At 47.1% G+C, this 22528-nt stretch overlaps 1 protein-coding gene and 1 non-coding gene across 2 annotated transcripts in view; one reads left to right on the forward strand and one right to left on the reverse strand.

The window, feature by feature from the left end:
- The window catches only part of SHOC2 (SHOC2 leucine rich repeat scaffold protein), a 143716-nt gene that overhangs the window by 83660 nt on the left and 37528 nt on the right, over positions 1–22528 (reverse strand). The window contains exon 2 of the mRNA XM_089653093.1: positions 20879–21777. Coding sequence (XP_089509219.1) covers positions 20879–21584 — 706 coding nt within the window. The 5' untranslated portion in view covers positions 21585–21777. The remainder of the gene's footprint in view (positions 1–20878; positions 21778–22528) is intronic.
- TRNAE-UUC (transfer RNA glutamic acid (anticodon UUC)) lies at positions 7723–7794 on the forward strand. The gene has a single exon. It is a non-coding gene; the product is annotated as a tRNA-Glu (tRNA).

The raw sequence follows: 22528 nt of genomic DNA on the forward strand, positions 1-22528 counted from the left end.
GTCACACATAAACACCCCAGATGAGCCAATCAGAGCAAAGCAGGCTGAACAGAGGCTGCTGATTGGTCACACATAAACACCCCAGATAAGCCAATCAGAGCAAAGCAGGCTGAACAGAGGCTGCTGATTGGTCACACATAAACTCCGCCCCCCTCACTGTGGTCACATGACCTCCATCACTGTGACTTTGCACTGTGCACAGGCTGAGTCCTCAGTTGCTGTTTTCTCTCACCAGAGACAGCTGCTTCCTTACAGAGCTCCTGTGACTGATTGCTTTGTATCTCATTGCACTCAATCTACAGCGATTGGAATCGACTTTCCATTTATATCCAGCGATCCACAGCGATCAGTAACTGCTGATTTCTGTATTTCTAAAAAAAAAAAAAAAATGTGCAGAATCTTTGCCGTGATTGCTATTCTGTTGCTCCCTTTTGGAGTACACAGAAAGGACATCAAAGACTCCACAAAGACCGGCATGGACAAGGACAATGATATGAAGATTGTGGAGGAACGAAGAAATTTCATCAAAAACTCCCCAGATATCCACATGGAGGGGGGGAGCATGAAGATTATGGAGGAACACCGATATTTCATCAAACACTCCCCAGATATACGCATGGAGGAGGAGGGGACCATGAAGATGATGGAAGAACTGGAGCAGGAAAAGGTCAGAGAATTGGAAAACGAGTCCCCAGGACCCATCAGTTGGTTTTCACTACTGGCCACCACTCCATTCTGGTATAAGGGGACAGTCCTGATAAGTGTTCTCATTCTGAGGTACATCCTGCGCAGGAATCACCTGGCCACAGTATTAGCTCAATATTTGAAGATCCTGGAGCTGATTGAATTCTTTTATCTACTACTCCATGTCTGGTACAGCGAGGGGCCAACCTCAGAGAACACACTTCTACCCATGCTTAAAAATGCCACTGACTGCTACCAATGGATGGTTGCTGGGCTCCAGTCAGTCTGGTCCAATGGGTGGGCAGCCCTAGGGAACACAGTGCTACCCATGCTTATAAATACTGTTGCTGAGCACCGATCAGAATGCTTGTTGGGGCTTATCATCTTGCTGCTGGTACTGTTCCTAAAATATTTCAAGCCATTTCACCAATGGATCCAACCAACGAAAAGCAACATCAACCCACTGACGATTGACGTCAATCTAACAACAGACAGCACTATGGACCAGGCTGACTTTCGTACTCCCATCCCCACACCTCCTAGGAATAACGTCCGTTTTCACATGAAGGTTTTACTCTGGGAAATGAGGAGGAGCGAGCAAAACAAGCGGCTCTGGCACATTAACATCTTCCCAGCAACAAGTGAAAGTGTGGACAGTGCTATGGAAGAGACCGACTTTCCCATTCCCAGCGTCCCACCTCCCAGGGATGACATCCGTGCTCACCTACGGGATTTAAGCTTGCCATTGCAGAGGCGCAGGCCAACCAAGGAGTTCAGACATGGCTACATCCTTTCATCAACAAGTGAAAATGTGGACAATGCTATGGAAGAGACCGACTTTCCCATTCCCAGCGTCCCACCTCCCAGGGATGACATGCGTGCTCACCTACGGGATTTATGCCGGCCAATGAAGAGGCGCAGGCCAACCACAGAGTTCAGGCATGGCAAAATGTTCTCATCAATGAGTGACGTCATTCCACAGGTTGATGATGCCGTCCCATCAACGCATGACATCATTCCTAAGAGATATTCTACCATGTCATCAATCAGTGACATCATCCAACCACCAAGCGATGGCATTAGTTCTGGGACTGACCAACCGACTGGCCATCCCAGCGGCGCATCTCCTAGTGATAGCACCTGCTTTAATCTACACAATTTATTCCAGCGAAAGAAGAAGCACAAGCGACCTAAGGTGAAAAATGACAAAAATCCCACCTCCTACCTGGTCGGCGTCTTCTTGTGCGGGAGACATCCAATTATATGTCCAGCAGACTGTTTCATCTTCGACCTCTAAATATCGCAGCCGTATTCACCTATTGTCAGGGGTCGGGTGTTCTGCCACGATACGCCGGGTGGCGCATGCACAGAACACCGACACGCTCTAGCCAGCGGGCCCTGGGCGATCGTGGCAGCGGCGAAGGCCGCGCATGCGCACTCGCGATCGCGGACAGGCGCCTGGCACCAATGACAGCGCAGGACGCGCTATTTAAACAGGACAGGAGGTATGTGTAATTGCCGTTTAGTCTTATTGTCCTGTTCCTGTCATCTGATTTGTGAAGTTTCCTGTTGCCGACCTCTGCTTGATCCTGACCCTGCTGATTGTCTCCGGCTTGACCCCTGGCTTGACCTGACCATTCTCTGCCTGATCCTCCGGTACCTCGCTGCCCGCACGTTGCTGAACCCGGCTCGTGACCCTGACCATTCTCTGCCTGATCCTCCGGTACCTCGCTGCCCGCACGTTGCTGAACCCGGCTCGTGACCCTGACCATTCTCTGCCTGATCCTCCGGTACCTCGCTGCCCGCACGTTGCTGAACCCGGCTCGTGACCCTGACCATTCTCTGCCTGATCCTCCGGTACCTCGCTGCCCGCACGTTGCTGAACCCGGCTCGTGACCCTGACCATTCTCTGCCTGATCCTCCGGTACCTCGCTGCCCGCACGTTGCTGAACCCGGCTTGTGACCCTGACCATTCTCTGCCTGATCCTCCGGTACCTCGCTGCCAACACGTTGCTGAACCCGGCTCGTGACCCTGACCATTCTCTGCCTGCTCCTCCGGTACCTCGCTGCCAGCACATTGCTGACCCAGCCTGCCTGACTACGCCTTACGTTACGCTGACTGTCCATCCATCCATCCCGCATTGATCAGTCCCTGCTGCCAGGCCTACCAGCCTCTTCACGTCAGGCTCTATTTCCCGCAACACCTCTGACGGTACTCTCTACCACTGCTGGACGTACTCAGGGGTCGCGCCCTGGTCTCGGTCTGCTCCAAGTCCATCCCCACCATCAGGGGCCCTGGTGCATAAGCAGATTGGGACTTAGACCCTGCGTGCTGAGGAACCCCGCACTGTGGGTTGCTAGAGATACCGTCAGGCGGTGTCTGACACCTATAGAATGTATTGCGGCTAAAGAAGAAGCGCGGGCCAACCGAAGAGGCCGGCCAGAAGACTCAGAGAGAACATTGGATACACAGATATTCGTACACATTTCTGCGTGTCGCCTATTCAAACGTTTGTCGCACCAAAGAAACTCAGGGACAAAATTTCAGCCTTCAGCCTGGTGCGATGTAACACACACGTCTTCCCGCAATTCTCACGCGTCTTGCCATGCGACAATTGCAGCAACATCACACTGCATTCGGGGCGCCATGTTGATGGTGAACGTCTCTTTGGTGCCTCTTCAGACATCTCCATAGAGGACGTCACTGGCAGGAAGGGTTCTCATTGGCCCCAGCAGAAAAGGAAGACTTTGAAGACTCCTCCTGCCTCTGAAGCCAATCAGAGTTCCTTTCTTTTCTCCCAGGCTTAAGCCTCTAAGGCCAGACCTAAGCCAGGGGCCCAGTTCAGTCACAAGCCTGGGGCCCCTAATCCCCAAACCTTCAGACTAGTCCTATTAAACATCCTGAAGGGATTTCCCTACTTTCTAAAGTGGGGTGACGTCTGTTGGCCTTTGGGGTCACCTGGTCAGCAGACATCTCAGAAGCTCAGGTAAGAGACGTGGTGTCCAGGGGCTAAAGGCTAGAGTTCATCTCCCTGCCCCCACCCCGCTTCGTTTTGTCCAACCTACCGGTGTCCCCGCAGGGACCAGCGATCCTCCATGCTGCTCCTGCAGATCTGCTGACCCAAGGAGATGTCCCCATTGTACCAACAGCAGAATAGTTCCCGGGTTTTTAGGCCACATTCACAGGGGACATACCAATCTGTACCGCCGTGGAGGGCCGTGTTTATTTGCAGGGGATGTACCGGTGTTCATGCATCCCTGTGCAGGCAGTTCCATTGATGTCAGTTGGGACGTAGTGGTAACATGGACACAGATGCTGATCCCAATCTGACATCCGTATGGATGCATGGCCCTGAACGCACACTATCATCTGTGTTCAGAGCTGTTCACCCGCACAGATGTTAGATTGGGAGCAGTGTCTGTATCCATGCAGCCGCTGCATCCCAATTGACATCAATGAACCTGCCTGCACAGGGATGCATGAACACCGGTACATCCCCTGCAAGTAAACACGGCCCCCCACGGCTGTACGGATTAGTACGCCCCCTGTGACCGGGGCCTTACTCCAACCTTTTCCCTGTTCTAAAGCCTCCCAGCCGGTTCACACTATGCGGTGCGGGACACTGCATGGAATCCGCACAGGAATCACACCGCATTCCTCTGCGCATTCCATGCAAATGTCTGTACGCTGCGATTTGGGCCATACACTTTCTATGGCTCAAATCACATCGCATCCGCACCACAAAGGTGCAGGACTGTCTTTAGATCCGCACCTGAATCACATAGCATGGGTCTTCTCACCCATGTCATGTGATTTCTGGCAATCACATCGCGTCTTGCCATCTGTTTCGGGTGTCAATAATTTATTACTGACTCCCGCACCAGATCGCATGAACGTGATGCGATTGCAATGCGGTGCGGGAAACGCACAGAATTCGCAGCGTTTCACGCACCGCATTGGTGTGAACCCGAGCTCAAGGAGGACATAGGCTGCATTCACTCGGGGGATTAGGGGCATACAGCGGATTCCTGCGGATGGGATCACTGTGAACAGTGGGGGGTGGGAAGTCTGTACAAAGCAATGACAGGCTGACAGGAGCCGCGACCATTCCCATGTATCCGCACATCCATCGGTCATCTACGGTTAGGGCCAGGATCGCTCATCCTTCCCTGACCACAGATGATCGATGGATGTGCGGATACATGGGAATGGTCCCGGCTCAGCCTGTCATTGCTTTGTACAGACTTCCCATCCCCCACTGTTCACAGTGATCCCAGCCGCAGGAATCCCCTGTATGCCCCCTAATCCCCCCCGAGTGAATGCAGCCTATGCCCTCCTTGAGTCTTTAGAACAAGGAAACGGTTGGAGTAAAAACCCGGAAACCTTTCTGCTGTTGGTACAATGGGGAGATCTCCTTGGGTCAGCAGATCTGCAGGAGCAGCATGGAGGATCGCTGGTCCCTGCGGGGACACCGGTAGGTTGGACAACACGAAGCGGGGTGGGGGCTGGGAGATGAACTCTAGCCTGTAGCCCCTGGACACCACGTCTCTTACCTGAGCTTCTGAGATGTCTGCTGACCAGGTGACCCCAAAGGCCAACAGACGTCCCCCCACTTTAGGAAATGGGGGCTTCCCTTCAGGAGGTTTAATAGGACTAGTCTGAAGGTTTGGGGATTAGGGGCCCCAGGCTTGTGACTGAACTGGGCCCCTGGCTTAGGTCTGGTCTTTGAGGATGAAGCTTGGGAGAAAAGAAAGGAACTCTGATTGGCTTTAGAGGCAGGAGGAGTCTTCAAAGTCTTCCTTTTCTGCTGGGGCCAATGAGAACCCTTCCTGCCGGGGCCAATGAGAACCCTTCCTGCCAGTGACGTCCTTTATGGAGATGTCTGAAGAGGCACCAAAGAGACGTTCACCATCAACATGGCGCCCCGAATGCAGTGTGATGTTGCTGCAATTGTCGCATGGCAAGACGCATGAGAATTGCGGGAAGACGTGTGTGTTACATCGCACCAGGCTGAAGGCACCAAAGAGACGTTCACCATCAGAAGACATATATACAATGTTCTCTCTATATTGGGGTGTCACCCCTCCCCCATCATATCTGTATATACAATGTTCTCTCTATATATTGGGGTGTCACCCCTCCCCCATCATATCTGTATATACAATGTTCTCTATATTGGGGTGTCACCCCTCCCCATCATATCTGTATATACAATGTTCTCTCTATATTGGGGTGTCACCCCTCCCCCATCATATCTGTATATACAATGTTCTCTCTATATTGGGGTGTCCTCCCTCCTCCATCATATCTGTATATACAATGTTCTCTCTATATTGGGGTGTCACCCCTCCCCCATCATATCTGTATATACAATGTTCTCTCTATATTGGGGTGTCACCCCTCCCCCATAATATCTGTATATACAATGTTCTCTCTATATTGGGGTGTCACCCCTCCCCCATAATATCTGTATATACAATGTTCTCTCTATATTGAGGTGTCACCCCTCCCCCATCATATCTGTATATACAATGTTCTCTCTATATTGGGGTGTCACCCCTCCCCATCATATCTGTATATACAATGTTCTCTCTATATTGGGGTGTCACCCCTCGCCCATCATATCTGTATATACAATGTTCTCTCTATATTGGGGTGTCACCCCTCCCCCATCATATCTGTATATACAATGTTCTCTCTATATTGGGGTGTCACCCCTCCCCCATCATATCTGTATATACAATGTTCTCTCTATATTGGGGTGTCACCCCTCCCCCATCATATCTGTATATACAATGTTCTCTCTATATTGGGGTGTCACCCCTCCCCCATATCTGTATATACAATGTTCTCTCTATATATTGAGGTGTCACCCCTCCCCCATCATATCTGTATATACAATGTTCTCTCTATATATTGGGGTGTCACCCCTCCCCCATCATATCTGTATATACAATGTTCTCTCTATATATTGGGGTGTCACCCCTCCCCCATCATATCTGTATATACAATGTTCTCTCTATATTGGGGTGTCACCCCTCCCCCATCATATCTGTATATACAATGTTCTCTCTATATTGGGGTGTCACCCCTCCTCCATATCTGTATATACAATGTTCTCTCTATATTGGGGTGTCACCCCTCCCCCATCATATCTGTATATACAATGTTCTCTCTATATTGGGGTGTCACCCCTCCCCCATCATATCTGTATATACAATGTTCTCTCTATATTGGGGTTTCCCCCCTCCTCCATCATATCTGTATATACAATGTTCTCTCTATATATTGGGGTGTCACCCCTCCCCCATCATATCTGTATATACAATGTTCTCTCTATATTAGGGTGTCACCCCTCCCCCATCATATCTGTATATACAATGTTCTCTCTATATCGGGGTGTCACCCCTCCCCCATCATATCTGTATATACAATGTTCTCTCTATATCGGGGTGTCACCCCTCCCCCATCATATCTGTATATACAATGTTCTCTCTATATCGGGGTGTCACCCCTCCCCCATCATATCTGTATATACAATGTTCTCTCTATATTGGGGTGTCACCCCTCCCCCATCATATCTGTATATACAATGTTCTCTCTATATTGGGGTGTCCCCCCTCCCCCATCATATCTGTATATACAATGTTCTCTCTATATTGGGGTGTCACCCCTCCCCCATCATATCTGTATATACAATGTTCTCTCTATATTGGGGTGCACCCCTCCCCCATCATATCTGTATATACAATGTTCTCTCTATATTGGGGTGTCACCCCTCCCCCCATCATATCTGTATATACAATGTTCTCTCTATATTGGGGTGTCACCCCTCCCCCCATCATATCTGTATATACAATATTCTCTCTATATTGGGGTGTCACCCCTCCCCCATGATATCTGTATATACAATGTTCTCTCTATATTGGGGTGCCCCCCCTCCCCCATCATATCTGTATATACAATGGAGAGAAGGGTTGGGATTGGTGGGTCGGAGGCACGGAGGAGACCTTTGCCATCAGAAGACATGGAACCTCGCGTTGGTGGTGTAGTGGTTAGCATGGCTGCTTTTCCAGCAGCTGACCCGGGTTCAATTCCCGGCCAATGCAATCTCCAACATGGCTGCCTCCCCTCCTAGATGATCGGAGTCCCCCGGGGGAAAAGGCCGATACAAATCCAATGTGGAGGATATATTATTGGTGGGATCAATAAGAAACCAAAACCAATGAAGGGAATGTGTCGTGTGATTGGACAGATTTCATTACACACGCTCCAATAGCAGACTTCCTGCAGATGGATCGCATTGTTGTGTGTTCTCCATTCCAGCCAGTAGGTGGAGAACTCCGCCCCTTCTCTGGTATGTTCTAGTCCGGGGGGGCCAAACCTTCCAGTATGGGGGCCGAAAAAATAAACCCCCCCAGCAACATAACACTTCTTCCCCCAAGCAAAAATAGACCCCTCCCTCAACAATAGATTCCTCACACTGCATTAATAAATCCTCCAGCAACCAGTACCAATAGACCCCTCCCACAACCATAGATCTCCCCAGCAATAACCGACCCCCTGACACACATAAGACTTCCCACACCATGCAACAATAGACCCCTCCTTCAAGATTAAATCCCCATCAGCAACGATAGATCCCCCAGCAGTCGGGATCATTGGACCCTCCAGCACCACTTGCCATTACATACATTTTGAACAGGGAAAAAAAAAAAAAAAAGCCCTGGTCACATGACCACTGATCCTTCCCAGCCCTGTGTGTTCTGAACTATTTAAAGGGATGGCTGGGTGGGGGCGGGAAGGGGTTCAAACAGGGGCTGATTGACTATTTGGAAACTCTGGCACTGCCCGAGGGCTCGAGGTCAGTAAGGGGCCCCATGAGATGCCCCTGGTACCTTTTTCATAGGCTTTTTTGAGTTTGGGAAAGGACACAGGGGCCCCATGATCCCCTATTGCCCGGGGGCCCCATGAGTTGTTAGTCCGCCCCTGGGTTCAAATCACAAGGATACGAGAGATGGAGATCATCAATAGTGTGCTTTTTCTGCTGTGTGACGGCTGCCTGCCCACCCACATGCAGGAGAAGAACGCACCCCAGTGCTGAGGCTTTCATGCTTCCGGTTACACAAAAACATTCGAAGGATCATGCTGATCTATTAGCTATTAGAAGCTGCTTCTGCGGAGCGCCCCCACAGGTGAATGGCGGTTTGGCGCTCAGTGTTCCGCCCCCTAATTAATCAGAATACATTGTGAGTCGTTATTAAAAAAAAAAAAAAAAAAAAGTCCCGACTCTGAGCTCCACAATCTGGCCGTCCATTCTCCTCACCCCCTCCCCCCCCCTAATTGGCAGCATTTTCCTGTGAAATCTGTAGTTAAATGCTTCATTGTTCAATATTGTATTAGTGTGTTCCGCGCATACTGAGCCCCCCATCCCCTCCCCCGCTCCCCCACCCCGTCCTGACTTTAAATCGCCCTTGTGGAAGAAATTCTAAGTGAATTCATCTGGGATTTAATGGACGAGACCTATTACCTGTCAACGCATATTTAATGTCACCGCCGCCGCCGAATCCTAATAACATCCTCACTAATTGGCGGGTCATTCCTACGGAAGAGCCGCCGCGCTCCTCGCGGGAAACCAATTGAAAGAAAACACGATTTTATAATAACGGTGTAATTTCACCATTAACCTTTTTATCTTTTACAAATTTTCAGGCGGCTTGTGGGGGGAGGGGGAGGGGGTGTTCGTAGCCTCCCTAGCGGTCTGATTATGTCAGGATTTCTTTGCTCAAAGTGGTACATTTTTTGGCATGGAAATATGGTGTTTTTTTATTGTAGGCTGTAATTCTCAGGAATAACTCACTGAAATCTGTCGGGACAAGAGTCTAGTAAACATCCCGGGGAGGATAAAACTTAAAACACGAAATCATAAATTATAATTTAATAAATAATCATAAAAAATAATATAATAATAAATGTAATTCAATAATATAAACAAACCGAAAACACTGAAATGTGAAATAGAGCGCCAAGTTCGCACATCACTGAGCAAAGTCGCAGAATCGTTTTCAGTGTCTGATGATGAATTTCCCCCACGAATCATTATCACTCAATTCTGCAAGTGGTTCTGATTTACTATCGCTGTTCTTTAGTCGGTCTAAAACCACGTCTGACCTAAAGGGACACTTTTTGGACGCCATGGACGTTTCTCAGTTTCCAGGCAGAAAGGGCGGTAAAAATGCAGGCAGGGCACCGGACAAAGCACTCGGGACAAAATGTATGTGAAATGCTTTGATACAGGAATGTTATACTATGTGATTTTAGTGAATGTCACTTTTTGCCATTTTCAAATTTCCCGCCGTTCCGTCCTCCGTACGTCCCGACGTCGCAGGGAACGGAACCTGGAAGACAGATGCCAGCATTGGCTGGAGGACATTACAGGGGACACTGCAGGATGGACATCTCTGGAGCGCAGGACAAGGTAAGTGATCGAGGGATCCCGGAGCAACGCTGCAGTGTATTCCCGAGTGTAGCTGGGGGGGGTCACTGCTTGTGGTGCTGAAACTTTACCCCGAGCTACACTCGGGAATACCTCCGGGGGGGGGGGGGGGTTAATGCAACATTCCCACGAAGGGAGATGTCGGCTGTCACAATGGGCTGATAGAGAACACCTGAAGGTAAACCGTCCGAAACTCCGCGCTGACTGCAAAAATACCTACAAAAATCATCCAATGGCAATACAGGAAAACTCATCTGTACTTTACAGCATGTAACATCAAGCAGTTACATGCTGTAAAGTACAGATGAGTATCCCAGGATGAAAATTGTCTGCATTCAGGGGCCACTTACCTGTCCCTAACTGCACATAAATGCTCAATGTGTTACAGCCGTGGCAAGCTGTCAGCCTGTCAATGATATGTACAAGCTGCTGGCCACGGCTGATTCAAGCACCTGTACTGGTGGAATAAATTGCTGCAAAGATGAGGGTTTAATACTTAAACCACTTGCCGTCTGGCCGCTGTATATAAACGGCCAGACTGTGGCAGTCCAGGGGAGGGTTGCCGTTCATAAACGGCGCCCGCCATTCTGGACTGTGCGCGCTCCCTGGGAGCATGCAGCACCGCGATCCGGTGCCCACTGTGTCCTCCGGACACAGTGGAACACCGATCGTTGTACGGGACCTCTGTACGATGTCCCGATCATGTGATCACTGATTGGCCAATCAGTGATCACATGCAGAGTAGTAAGCAAGATGTCACTTCTGACATCATTGCTTACTATGTGTGAAATCTGAATGATCACAGAGGTCACATGGTACAAGGCCATTCACAACAGCCTTGTGCCATGTGACAAGCTGTGACCAATCACAGCCACACAGTAGTTCTCAATGGCTGCAAGAATGCAGCCAGAGAGGAGAAATGATTGGTTTTACAGGCTTTATGGGTGTAAAAGCAATCAGTGTAAAGAAAGAAAAAAAAAAATCATGGTGACACTGTACTGCTAGGGCAGCAATGGGCAAACTACGGCCCGTGGGCCATATACGGCCGGGCGGACCTTTTAATCCGGCCCGCGGAGCGTGATACAAACAAAAAAAAAAACAGCCAGGGCAGGCAAATATTGACTGTCAGGATGTGTGTAGGCGGGGCAGCGTGACGAACGTGAGGGGAGCTAGGCTCCTCTCACAGTCCGCCCTGAAGACCAGAACGGCGCGGGAACACGGCGAGAGGAACACGCGGAGCAAAGGTAAGTAAATTGACACAGGGGGGACTTGGCTTACTACTTGGGGGATGAAATACTATATGAGGGATGAATTAATATGGGGGATGAATTACTATAGGGGGGATGAATTACTATAGGGGGGATGAATTACTATAGGGGGGATGAATTACTATAGGGGGATGAATTACTATATGGGGGATGAATTACTATATGGGGGATTAATTACTATATGGGGGATTAATTACTATATGGGGGATTAATTACTATATGGGGGAATATTACTATACTTACTATGGATGACACATACACATCATTCATCTAATCTTGGTCCGGCCCCCGGGTCCAATATATGAACCCATTGCGGCCCTCAAGTCAAAAAGTTTGCCCACCCCTGTGCTAGGGTGACAGTATGTAGAAAAAAAAAACAAATAAAAAAATAAAAAAAATGTAAAACAAATTAAAAAATTATAATTTTTGGTTAAACTAATTTGGGTTTTTTTTTTTTTTTTTTTTTTTTACTAAAAAGATAACGGAATAAATTTTGGCCAAGATTTATGAGTAATTATTTATTTGCAAAATTTCGTAAGAAAAACACTTTTTCGAAATGTTTGGACTTTTTCATTTATATAGTAAAAAAAATAAAATTCCCAGTGGTGAATAAATGCCACCAAAATAAAGCTTTATCTGTCAAAAAAAAAAATGCTAAAAAATTCATATGGGTGCAGTGTTGCATGACTGCTCAATTGTCATTCAAAATATGACAGCGCTGAAAGCTGAAAATTGGCCTGTACAGGAAGGGGGTGAAAGTGTCCGGACTGGAAGTGGTTAAAGACAGAAAATGTGGACTCTTGTCCAGCATACTTGTTCCAAGAAAGTCAAACGCTTTCACATTTTGAGCTCTACAAATTCCCTTTTAAACTGCCTTCTGGCTCTCCTGAAATATTTTACCCACCGCTAGTATAAATGGCCAGCAAAGTGCAGAGAATGACTGCAGTGCCAGCCAAATACAGTATTCTTCCCATGCATGCTCAGGGTAAATATTTATTCAAACGTACTTTTAATCCAGACCGGTGGACAGCGCCAGCTACAACGTTAACAGCTCCTGATTTCCAATATGGTTGCATATGGAGGGTAACAACACCCTTCACAACCACAATTCTTGCCTGCAAACTTATGGAAGCCACTCCAAGTTCTCTTCTTCCTGAAAGTCCACCCAGAGAACCTCCTCCTGCTATGAAACCTTTTCCACAAAATTGCCTATGTAGGTAAGAGGCACCTGTATATAAAAACAAACTGTGTAGCTTTGACCAAAGTTAAAGCGGAACTCCACCCAAAAGAGAAAGTTCCACTTGTTGACATCCCCCCCGCCCCACCCCCCCAGTCACATTTGGCACTTTTTGGGGGAGAGGGGGGGATCGAGTGCCTTGTTTTGAAAGGTACCTGCTCCCACTTCCAGCGGAGTTCGCCGCGGCAATCTCTGGCCTCACCTCCATCCCCCTCCTCCTTCTGATCTGAGACTCATCACAGGTCCCTGAAGACTGCAGGACTAATCACACAGCGCAGAGCCACTCTCGCAGGAGGAAACCGGATGTAAACCTGGAAGGCTTCACTGCCAGTTTCCATTAGATAAGGTGCTGGCCCTTGTACCTGAACCAGATTAAGGAAATCGACTCGAGCATCGCCAGACACCTGGACATGTAAGTGCCCTTATACGGGGCAGCACAGTGGCTAAATGGTTAGCACTTCCGCCTGGCAGTACTCGGGTCGTTGGTTCGAATCCCAGCCACAGCACCACCTGCCTGGAGTTTGCATGTTCTCCCTGTGCCTGCGTGGGTTTCCTTCGGGTACTCTGGTTTCCTCCCACACTCCAAAGACATGCTGGTAGGTGAATTGGATCCTGTCTAAATTGCCCCTAGTATGTGTATGTATGAATGTGAGTTCGGGACCTTAGATTGTACACCCCTTGAGGGTCAGGGACTGATGTGAATGTACAAAATTATATATATATATATATATATATATATATATATATATATACAGTCATGGCCGAAATTGTTGGCACCCTTGATATTTTTCCTGAAAATCAAGTATTTCACACAAAAAAGGTATTGCATTAACACATGTTTTGCTATACACATGTTTATTCCCTTTGTATGTATTGGAACAAATATAAAACAGAGGCAGAAAAGCAAATATGACATAATGTCACACAAAACCCCAAAAATGGGCTGGACAAAAGTATTGGCACCCTTAACTTAATATTTGGTTGCACACCCTTTGGAAAACATAACTGAAATCAGTCGCTTCCTATAACCATCAATAAGCTTCTGACACCTCTCACCCGGAATTTTGGACCACTCTTCCTTTGCAAACAGCTCCAGGTCTCTCTTATTGGAAGGACACCTTTTCCCAACAGCAATTTTAAGATCTCTCCACAGGTGTTCAATGGGATTTAGATCTGGGCTCATTGCTGGCCACTTCAGAACTCTCCAGCGCTTCTTTGCCATCCATTTCTGAGTGCTTTTTGACGTATGTTTGGGGTCATTGTCCTGCTGGAAGACCCAGGATCTTGGACGCAAACCCAGCTTTCTGACACTGGGCCCTACAGTGCGACCCAAAATCCTTTGGTAATCCTCAGATTTCATGATGCCTTGCACACAGTCAAGGCACCCAGTGCCAGAGGCAGCAAAACAACCCCAAAACATCATTGAACCTCCACCATATTTTACCGTAGGTACTGTGTTTTGTTCTTTGTAGGCCTCATTCCGTTTTCGGTAAACAGTAGAATGATGTGCTTTACCGAAAAGCTCTATCTTGGTCTCATCTGTCCACAAGACGTTTTCCCAGAAGGCTTTTGGCTTACTCAAGTACATTTTGGCAAACTGTAGTCTTGCTTTTTTATGTCTCTGTGTCAGCAGTGGGGTCCTCCTGGGTCTCCTGCCATAGCGTTTCATTTCATTTAAATGTCGACGGATAGTTCGCGCTGACACTGATGCTCCCTGAGCCTGCAGGACAGCTTGAATGTCTTTGGAACATGTTTGGGGCTGCTTATCCACCATCCGGACTATTCTGCGTTGCAATCTTTCATCAATTTTCCTCATCCGTCCACGACCAGGGAGATTAGCTACAGTGCCATGGGTTGCAAACTTCTTGATAATGTTGCGCACTGTGGACAAAGGCAAATCTAGTTCTCTGGAGATGGACTTGTAACCTTGAGATTGTTGATATTTTGCCACAATTTTGGTTCTCAGGTCCTCAGACAGTTCTCGTCTCCTCTTTCTGTTGTCCATGCTTAGTGTGGCACAGACAGACACACAATGCAAAGGTTAAGTGAACGTCTCTCCTTTTTATCTGCTTTCAGGTGTGATTTCTATATTGCCCACACCTGTTACTTGCCCCAGGTGAGTTTACAGGAGCATCACATGCTTGTAACATTCTTATTTATCCGCAGTTGTGAAAGCGTGCCAATACTTTTGTCCAGCCCATTTTTGGAGGTTTGTGTGACATTATGTCGAATTTGCTTTCTTTCCTCCCTTTTTTTGTTTTGTCCCAATACACACAAAGGGAATAAACATGTGTATAGCAAAACATGTGTTAATGCAATACGTTTCGTGAGAAATACATGATTTCCTGGAGAAATATCAAGGGTGCCAACAATTTCGGCCATGACTGTATATATATATATATATATATATATATATATATATATATATATATATATATTCCCCCCAGCCCGCGCCCCCCCCCCCATCCTTTCCATCACTACCAACAACACCACCATCAATCCCGCCCAGCAAGCCAAGGTCCTTGGCGTCATTCTGGACTCAAACCTTTCCTTTCAACCTCATATCAAATCTCTCACAAACACATGCAGGCTCCACCTCCGGAACATCGCCAGGATACGTTCCTTCCTTACCCCAGACACCACTAAACTACTAGTACACTCCCTGATTATCTCACGCCTGGACTACTGCAACTCCCTCCTCACCGGCCTACCCCAGTGCAGGCTCTCCCCGCTTCAGACCATCCTGAACTCAGCGGCCAGACTCATCCACCTCACCAGCCGCTCCACCTCTGCCACCCCCCTCTGCCTCTCCCTCCACTGGCTCCCCATTGCCCAACGCATTAAATTCAAATTGCTCACCCTGACCTATAAGGCCATTCACAACACTGCCCCTAACTACCTCACCGATCTGATCCCCAGGTACCACCCTACCCGTACCCTTCGCTCTTCACAGGACCTTCTTCTATCTTGCTCCCTGGTCTCCTCCTCCCACGCACGACTGCAAGACTTCTCCAGGTCCTCCCCCATCCTCTGGAACTCACTACCCCAATCCATCAGACTGTCACCGTCCCTCCTCACCTTCAGGCGCTCCCTGAAAACCCACCTCTTCAGGGAAGCCTACCCCACCCTCACCTAACAGCCGCTGCCCTTCCCTCCTCCTACCACTTCATCCCCCACAGCCGCTTCCTCCGGTGCCTCTACCCCCTCCCTCCTAGATTGTAAGCTCGAAAGAGTAGGGCCCTCTAACCCCTTGTGTACTGTTTGATGTTACTGTTCTGTTTCATGTATTGTCCCCCCCTATTGTACAGCGCTGAGCAAACCCTTTGGCGCTATATAAACACGATAAATAAATAAATAAATAAATATATATATATATATATATATATATTTATATATATATATTTTATGTGTAAAAGTGCTGCGTAAATTGACGGCGCTATGTAAGTACCTGAAATAAATAATACGAAAGTGGAGTTCTACCCAAAAGTGGAAGCTCCACTTGTTTGTCTCCTCCCCCCCCCCCCTCCACTGCCATATTTGGCACCTTTGGGGGGGGGTACCTGGTCTTGACAGATACCCGCTCCTGCTTCTGGCTCAGTTTGCTGCGTTGAAGTGAGCCGGAAGTTTGGCCCCCTCCTTCCTACTGCAGACTTCCTGGGAACCTTTACAGGTCTCAGAAGACTGCCGAACCAATCAGGATGAGCAGCACGACTCGCACATGCACAGTAGGCACCCGGCTGTGAAGCCGCAAACTGTCACAGTCTGGTGTCCACAGTTGAGATGCCATGGAGAGAAGAAGAAAAGAAGAGACGGCATTGGTGAGCACATCGCTGGACTCGGCAGCTACACTTTTTGTGGCTGTTGACTTTTAATGAACACAAAAACAGCTGGAAATCTGCTTTAAAAGCCAGCAGCTACAGTATTCTCAATTTTGTTTGGCTGGAACTCTGCTTTACATGACACCTTTGCTATAGGTGAAGGCCAATAACATACCTCCCAAAGCCTGGCATGAAAACTCCCAGAGGTGACATCCTATACCAGGGGTTAAAATTTCACGTCCCGACCTGCTAGCCGGTCACAAAACTTACTTTTCACCAGTTACCCCACCCAACCTTGCCCAGGTCCGCCCCCCAACCCCACCCCTGGCCCGCCCCAATCCCCACTCCCGCCCCGCCCCCAACCACGCCCCCTTAAAGCTTATGAAATTACATTTTTCTTCACAATAGTCCAAAATATAAAAAACTGTATACAGTAATGTATATCCCCCCTCCCCTGTACTCCATTATAGTGATATGACATGTATACAGTAATGTATATCCCCCTCCCCTGTACTCCATTATAGTGATATGACCTGTATACAGTAATGTATATCCCCCCTCCCCTGTACCCCATTATAGTGATATGACATGTATACAGTAATGTATATCCCCCCCCTCCCCTGTACTCCATTATAGTGATATGACGTGTATACAGTAATGTATATCCCCCTCCCCTGTACTCCATTATAGTGATATGACATGTATACAGTAATGTATATCCCCCCTCCCCTGTACCCCATTATAGTGATATGACATGTATACAGTAATGTATATCCCCCCTCCCCTGTACCCCATTATAGTGATATGACGTGTATACAGTAATGTATATCCCCCCCTCCCCTGTACTCCATTATAGTGATATGACATGTATACAGTAATGTATATCCCCCTCCCCTGTACCCCATTATAGTGATATGACATGTATACAGTAATGTATATCCCCCTCCCCTGTACTCCATTATAGTGATATGACATGTATACAGTAATGTATATCCCCCTCCCCTGTACTCCATTATAGTGATATGACATATATACAGTAATGTATATCCCCCCTCCCCTGTACTCCATTATAGTGATATGACGTGTATACAGTAATGTATATCCCCCCTCCCCTGTACTCCATTATAGTGATAGGACATGTTGTATACAGTACTTACTATCCCCCCCGAGTCCCCCGCGGCGGTGCAGAGGGTGTCTCCTCTCAGCGGAGGAGAGCGGACCTCTCCTGCACCTGTCCCCTCAGCAGCGGTGCCGCAGAAGCCGGAAACCGGAAGTTGTAAACTGTAACTCGGCTTCACAATGAGGCTTGGAGCGCAGGTGCAGTCGCTCCATGCTTCATCTGTGCTCGCCGCAGAGGAATTTCTCCTCGCATTTGGCGAGCGGCTTTTTCAAGCCCTGTCCTATACTACCTTGTTGCTAAGATCCTTCTCTCATGCGGTCTCTCTCCTGTCGCAGTAGCTGCTGCGACGGAGGTGACAGTGGACCGCACATGTGCCGAGGTTACCATCTTTGGTTTTTCGACCAGGCTTCAGGAGGTACACAAATGGACTACACCAATGGCAAGAACATTATTCAACTTAAGTCAAATCTGATTTTTTTTTTTTTTTTTTAATCTACAGGCAACCCTGACCTTCATAGGCAGTTTTTTTAGTAAAGGTGGACTAACCCTTTAAAACATTACAGAGCAGGTTCTCGCACTAAGTCTGATTTTAATTTTCAATTGGTGTGTGGCAATATAAAGAGACTCCAGGTGATTACAATGTCGGATTTATGATTTTAGGTTTTAAGGAACAAAACAGTGTATTAAAGTAAGTTTTTATATACTTGCCCGGAGTCACTTTGTAAAGGTTGCAGAATCACAACCAAGGGCAGAGACAAAAGTTAATTTGCTAAATGTTTATCGGCAGAACAAAGATGAACTCTATAAACAGGGAAGAAGTGGAATCCTTCATATAGGATGTGCGCTCCATTTCCTTGATTACAACGCGGATCTAAATATTGCTTTCTTCACGTGTCTAAACATGACTTGAATAGTTTATGATTTTATTGTAACCTAAAACACATGAATACACAGCTTCTGCCCACAAATGACTTAAGGTGGCAATGCAATTATTGCAGATTACTGATCCAGCACTGCTTCCTCCTCCAGACAAGGATCACACTACAACCTCATATACAACTCACTGATCCACACGTACTTCCACTAGCTGAAAAGGCTCACACAGTCCCCTTGTATACAGATTACTGCTCCAGGGCTCTTTACCCATCTGACAAGGCTCACACGATCACCTTTATCCTGCTGATCCAACACGACTTCCTCCTCCACTATCTGACAATGCAAACACTACCACCTTATATACAGATTACGGTTTCAGCACTGCTTTCTCCTCCACGATCTTAAAAAAAAGATGCACTGTCACCTTGCTTGCAACTTGCTGATCTTCCACTGCTTCCTCCTCTGCCATCTAAGACAAGACCCATTGTCACCCACTATACAGCTTACTGATCCAGCATTGCTTCCTCCTCCACTATAGGACAAGGCTTGCACTGCAACATTCTATACCGTTTACTGATCCAGCACAGCTTCCTCCTCCACTATAGGACAAGGCATGCACTGCAACATTCTATACAGTTTACTGATCCAGCATTGCTTCCTCCTCCACTATAGGACAAGGCATGCACTGCAACATTCTATACCGTTTACTGATCCAGCACAGCTTCCTCCTCCACTATAGGACAAGGCATGCACTGCAACATTCTATACAGTTTACTGATCCAGCACAGCTTCCTCCTCCACTATAGGACAAGGCATGCACTGCAACATTCTATACCGTTTACTGATCCAGCACAGCTTCCTCCTCCACTATAGGACAAGGCATGCACTGCAACATTCTATACAGTTTACTGATCCAGCACAGCTTCCTCCTCCACTATAGGGACAAGGCACACACTGACACCTTATACACAGATTGCAGATTCTGCACTGCTTCCTCCTCCACTAATGCCGGCCATAGACAGTTCGAAAATCGGCCGATTTTTCGTCCGAAAGATTAATCAGCCGATTTTCGCACTGTTAGTGGGTTCATTTGGCCGGTTTTCGCGTTTTTTCCACTTTTGGATTATCGATCATGTTGGAAAATTCGTGGAAAACGACCGATTTTCACATCAATGATGGCCAAATTGTATGATCGTTTTTACGAAAAAAGATATGCGCATGAGCCGTGACCTGGAAGGAACAGAAGTTTTGCCTGTTATATGGGGTGAACTTTATGACTTGGTCGGACGATTTTCGTAATCGGTGGTTACATCCCGTTTATCGGTCGAAAAAACGCACGGTTTTCGAGCCGTCTATGGCCTGCATAACTGACAAGGCACATGCGGTCATTTCTTCCTACTCCACTAACCGACACGGCAAAAACCGTTGCATTATAAAACATATTTGTTACTTTCCCATTCAATCTGCAGTGCTGTAATTTTCTGTAAAATTCAATGCAATATGGCAACACCTATAAAAATTAAATTTCCTGCTTGTTTGACTGGCTTTAGTCAGGCATTGTCTAAAACAGAATTTATTTTTTATTTTTTTGTGGAATACTCCCTAAGGGCTCGTTCACACCACGATTTCTGATTTTCGGAAGCATTTCTGATGTATTCTAGTGCATGTTTGATGCATTCTGGTGCATTTCCCCTTTTTTTCTACATCTCAATTCAGCACATGTGCATTCCGATGTGTTTTGCCACGCTCCAGATACGTGCCATACAGAAAAAAAAAAGCAGAATGTTTTTTTACTGGAACGTATTACACTGGTGTGAACTAGGGCCACTGGAAAACATGGAAACCACTGCGCAGGCTTTTTCGATGCAGATTAAAAAAAAAAAAAAAAAAACGCACAAGGCTTTAATCCACATCTGTATGTGCATTTCTGCTACTATTTTTTTACCGCACCAAAACGTGCACCAAAAATGCAGCAAGCAGAACTATGAAAGCTGCAACATACCCGCAATTGATAAAGAGTTCCATAGGATTTAATGGTCCTGTGTTTTCTTCTGCTTTTTTAAAACGCAAAAACGGAAGAAAAAAAATCAGTGTGAAAGCACCCTAAAGGATGAGGACACTGCTCACAGACTGCACCAGGTGATTATAATTAACCAGACCCTCCCATTCACAATCAATCTGCATAGGATGTGGTCAACCCAACAGCTATTTCTTCAGAGCAGAAACAGGTAGGAATCTGCAGTAAAGGGTGTTAAAATCTTGCAATGTACACTGATCACCCAGAGGAGATTGTTTTTTCTCTCAACAAAAGTGGAGCAGATCATTAAATATATTTTTCAGAGTGTCACAGAATACGACGGCTTTATATATCTCCTTACCGATCTCTGCTGGTAACTGTTTGATCTTATTCTCCCGGATGCTCAGCATCGTTAGCTTCGTCAGGGTTTTAATGTCCTTCTCCACAGTAGTGAGACGGTTAAAGCGCAAAAATAGCGTGGTGAGCGAGCTGAGCCGATACACCACCGGTGGGATCTCTCGCAGCTTGTTATGCCGCAAGTCAAGCATGCGCAGCGTCTTCAAGTTGTCCAGAGAGTCCGGCAGGCTGGTTAAAGAGTTCTCACTAAGCGCCAGCGTTACCAAGTTCACCAGGCAGCCCACCTCCGCCGGCAGCGATGGCAGCTTGTTACCGTATAAATAAAGTTCTGTTAGTTGTGTGAGCTCCTTGATGGAGGCCGGGAGTTGGTGTACAGACTTTTTTGCCAAGTCCAAGCGAGTAGAGTTCTCTTCCCGGCATTTGTTCAATTCCTTGATCACCTCAGCATTGCTGGCCTTTTTGCGCATTCCAGGTGCTGGATTAGGACGTTTTATCGTATTGTCCACGGAAAATGCCACCCCAGGCTGCGCCCCGCTGGCATCTTTCTTCCCTTCTTTGGCATCTTTCACTTTGGTCTTAAGATCCTTGTCTTTGCTGTCTTTAAGAGTGCCACCAGAGGCCTTGGGCTCCTTTTCACGGTCCTTTACCGCTGCAGGCCCCTTCGGCTCTTTATCTTTGGGGTCCTTCTCTTTACCCACACTGGTACTCATTATGCAAGCCTGTAAGCCAAGAACCTCATGAACTCAGAGTGGAAAGCAACACGTGGTAAAATCCTTGGTCTCGGGAAGGAGTAGATGCAGGTCAGAAATAGCCCTCTGCTACATATTGAATCCCGAGGGGTTCGATGAGCAACAATCCAAGCAGGCAGCCAAATACCAAACTAAGCGCTCCAGGCTAGATCATCTGAAGTAAAAACAGAGAGAAGATTATAAACTAAGACAATACAAAAAGGTGGAGGACATGTACATTAAAAAAAAACAAAACAAAAAAACAATAAAAAAACAAACCATGTACCAGACATTTAAAAACACAGACACCTAAGGACCATCCCACCTAAATAAGCTTGCTGGCTGTTCATTCCAAAACCACTGGCATTAAAATGAAAGCAAAAAAAGTGCTGGAGAAAGCCAGCATTTGCCATAATGTGCACGTATGTACAGGATACTTGCACAATATGACCCACTTACCACTGGGTTTGCCAACCTCCAGCGATGTGAGGTCCCAGCTTCATACATTCACTCAGATGACATGTCCTCTTCCATTTATGGGTCGGCCACCTTCTTGTTTTGCACACTGAGTAGGCTCTTATATTGTAATTCCTGCGCTGGATTTACATTACCCCTGCACCTGCCTCCATGCACCGCAGTCAAGAGAACAGCTTTAAAATATTTGCTATGTCCTGTGAAGGCCACTCAAGTTCCTCCACACCAAACCACGCCTTGTCTAAAATATATCTTTGTATGTCACATAAACGGAAACAATCTGAACTAAATGAATGTGGGGGGGGTCCACATACGTTTGGTGCTGTCGGGTATATGTGATATGTGTAGTTACAAAACCTGAGCAAGTTACTTAAAGTGGAAGTAAACCTAAAATTTTGTATCTTTTACCTACTGGTAAGCCTTTAAAGTAGGGAAGCAGCGAAATTTCGGCC

Source organism: Staurois parvus, unplaced genomic scaffold (genome assembly GCF_062004578.1).
Source record: "Staurois parvus isolate SC_StPar_1 unplaced genomic scaffold, SC_StPar_1.0 ptg000697l, whole genome shotgun sequence".
Taxonomy (NCBI): Eukaryota; Metazoa; Chordata; class Amphibia; order Anura; family Ranidae; genus Staurois; species Staurois parvus.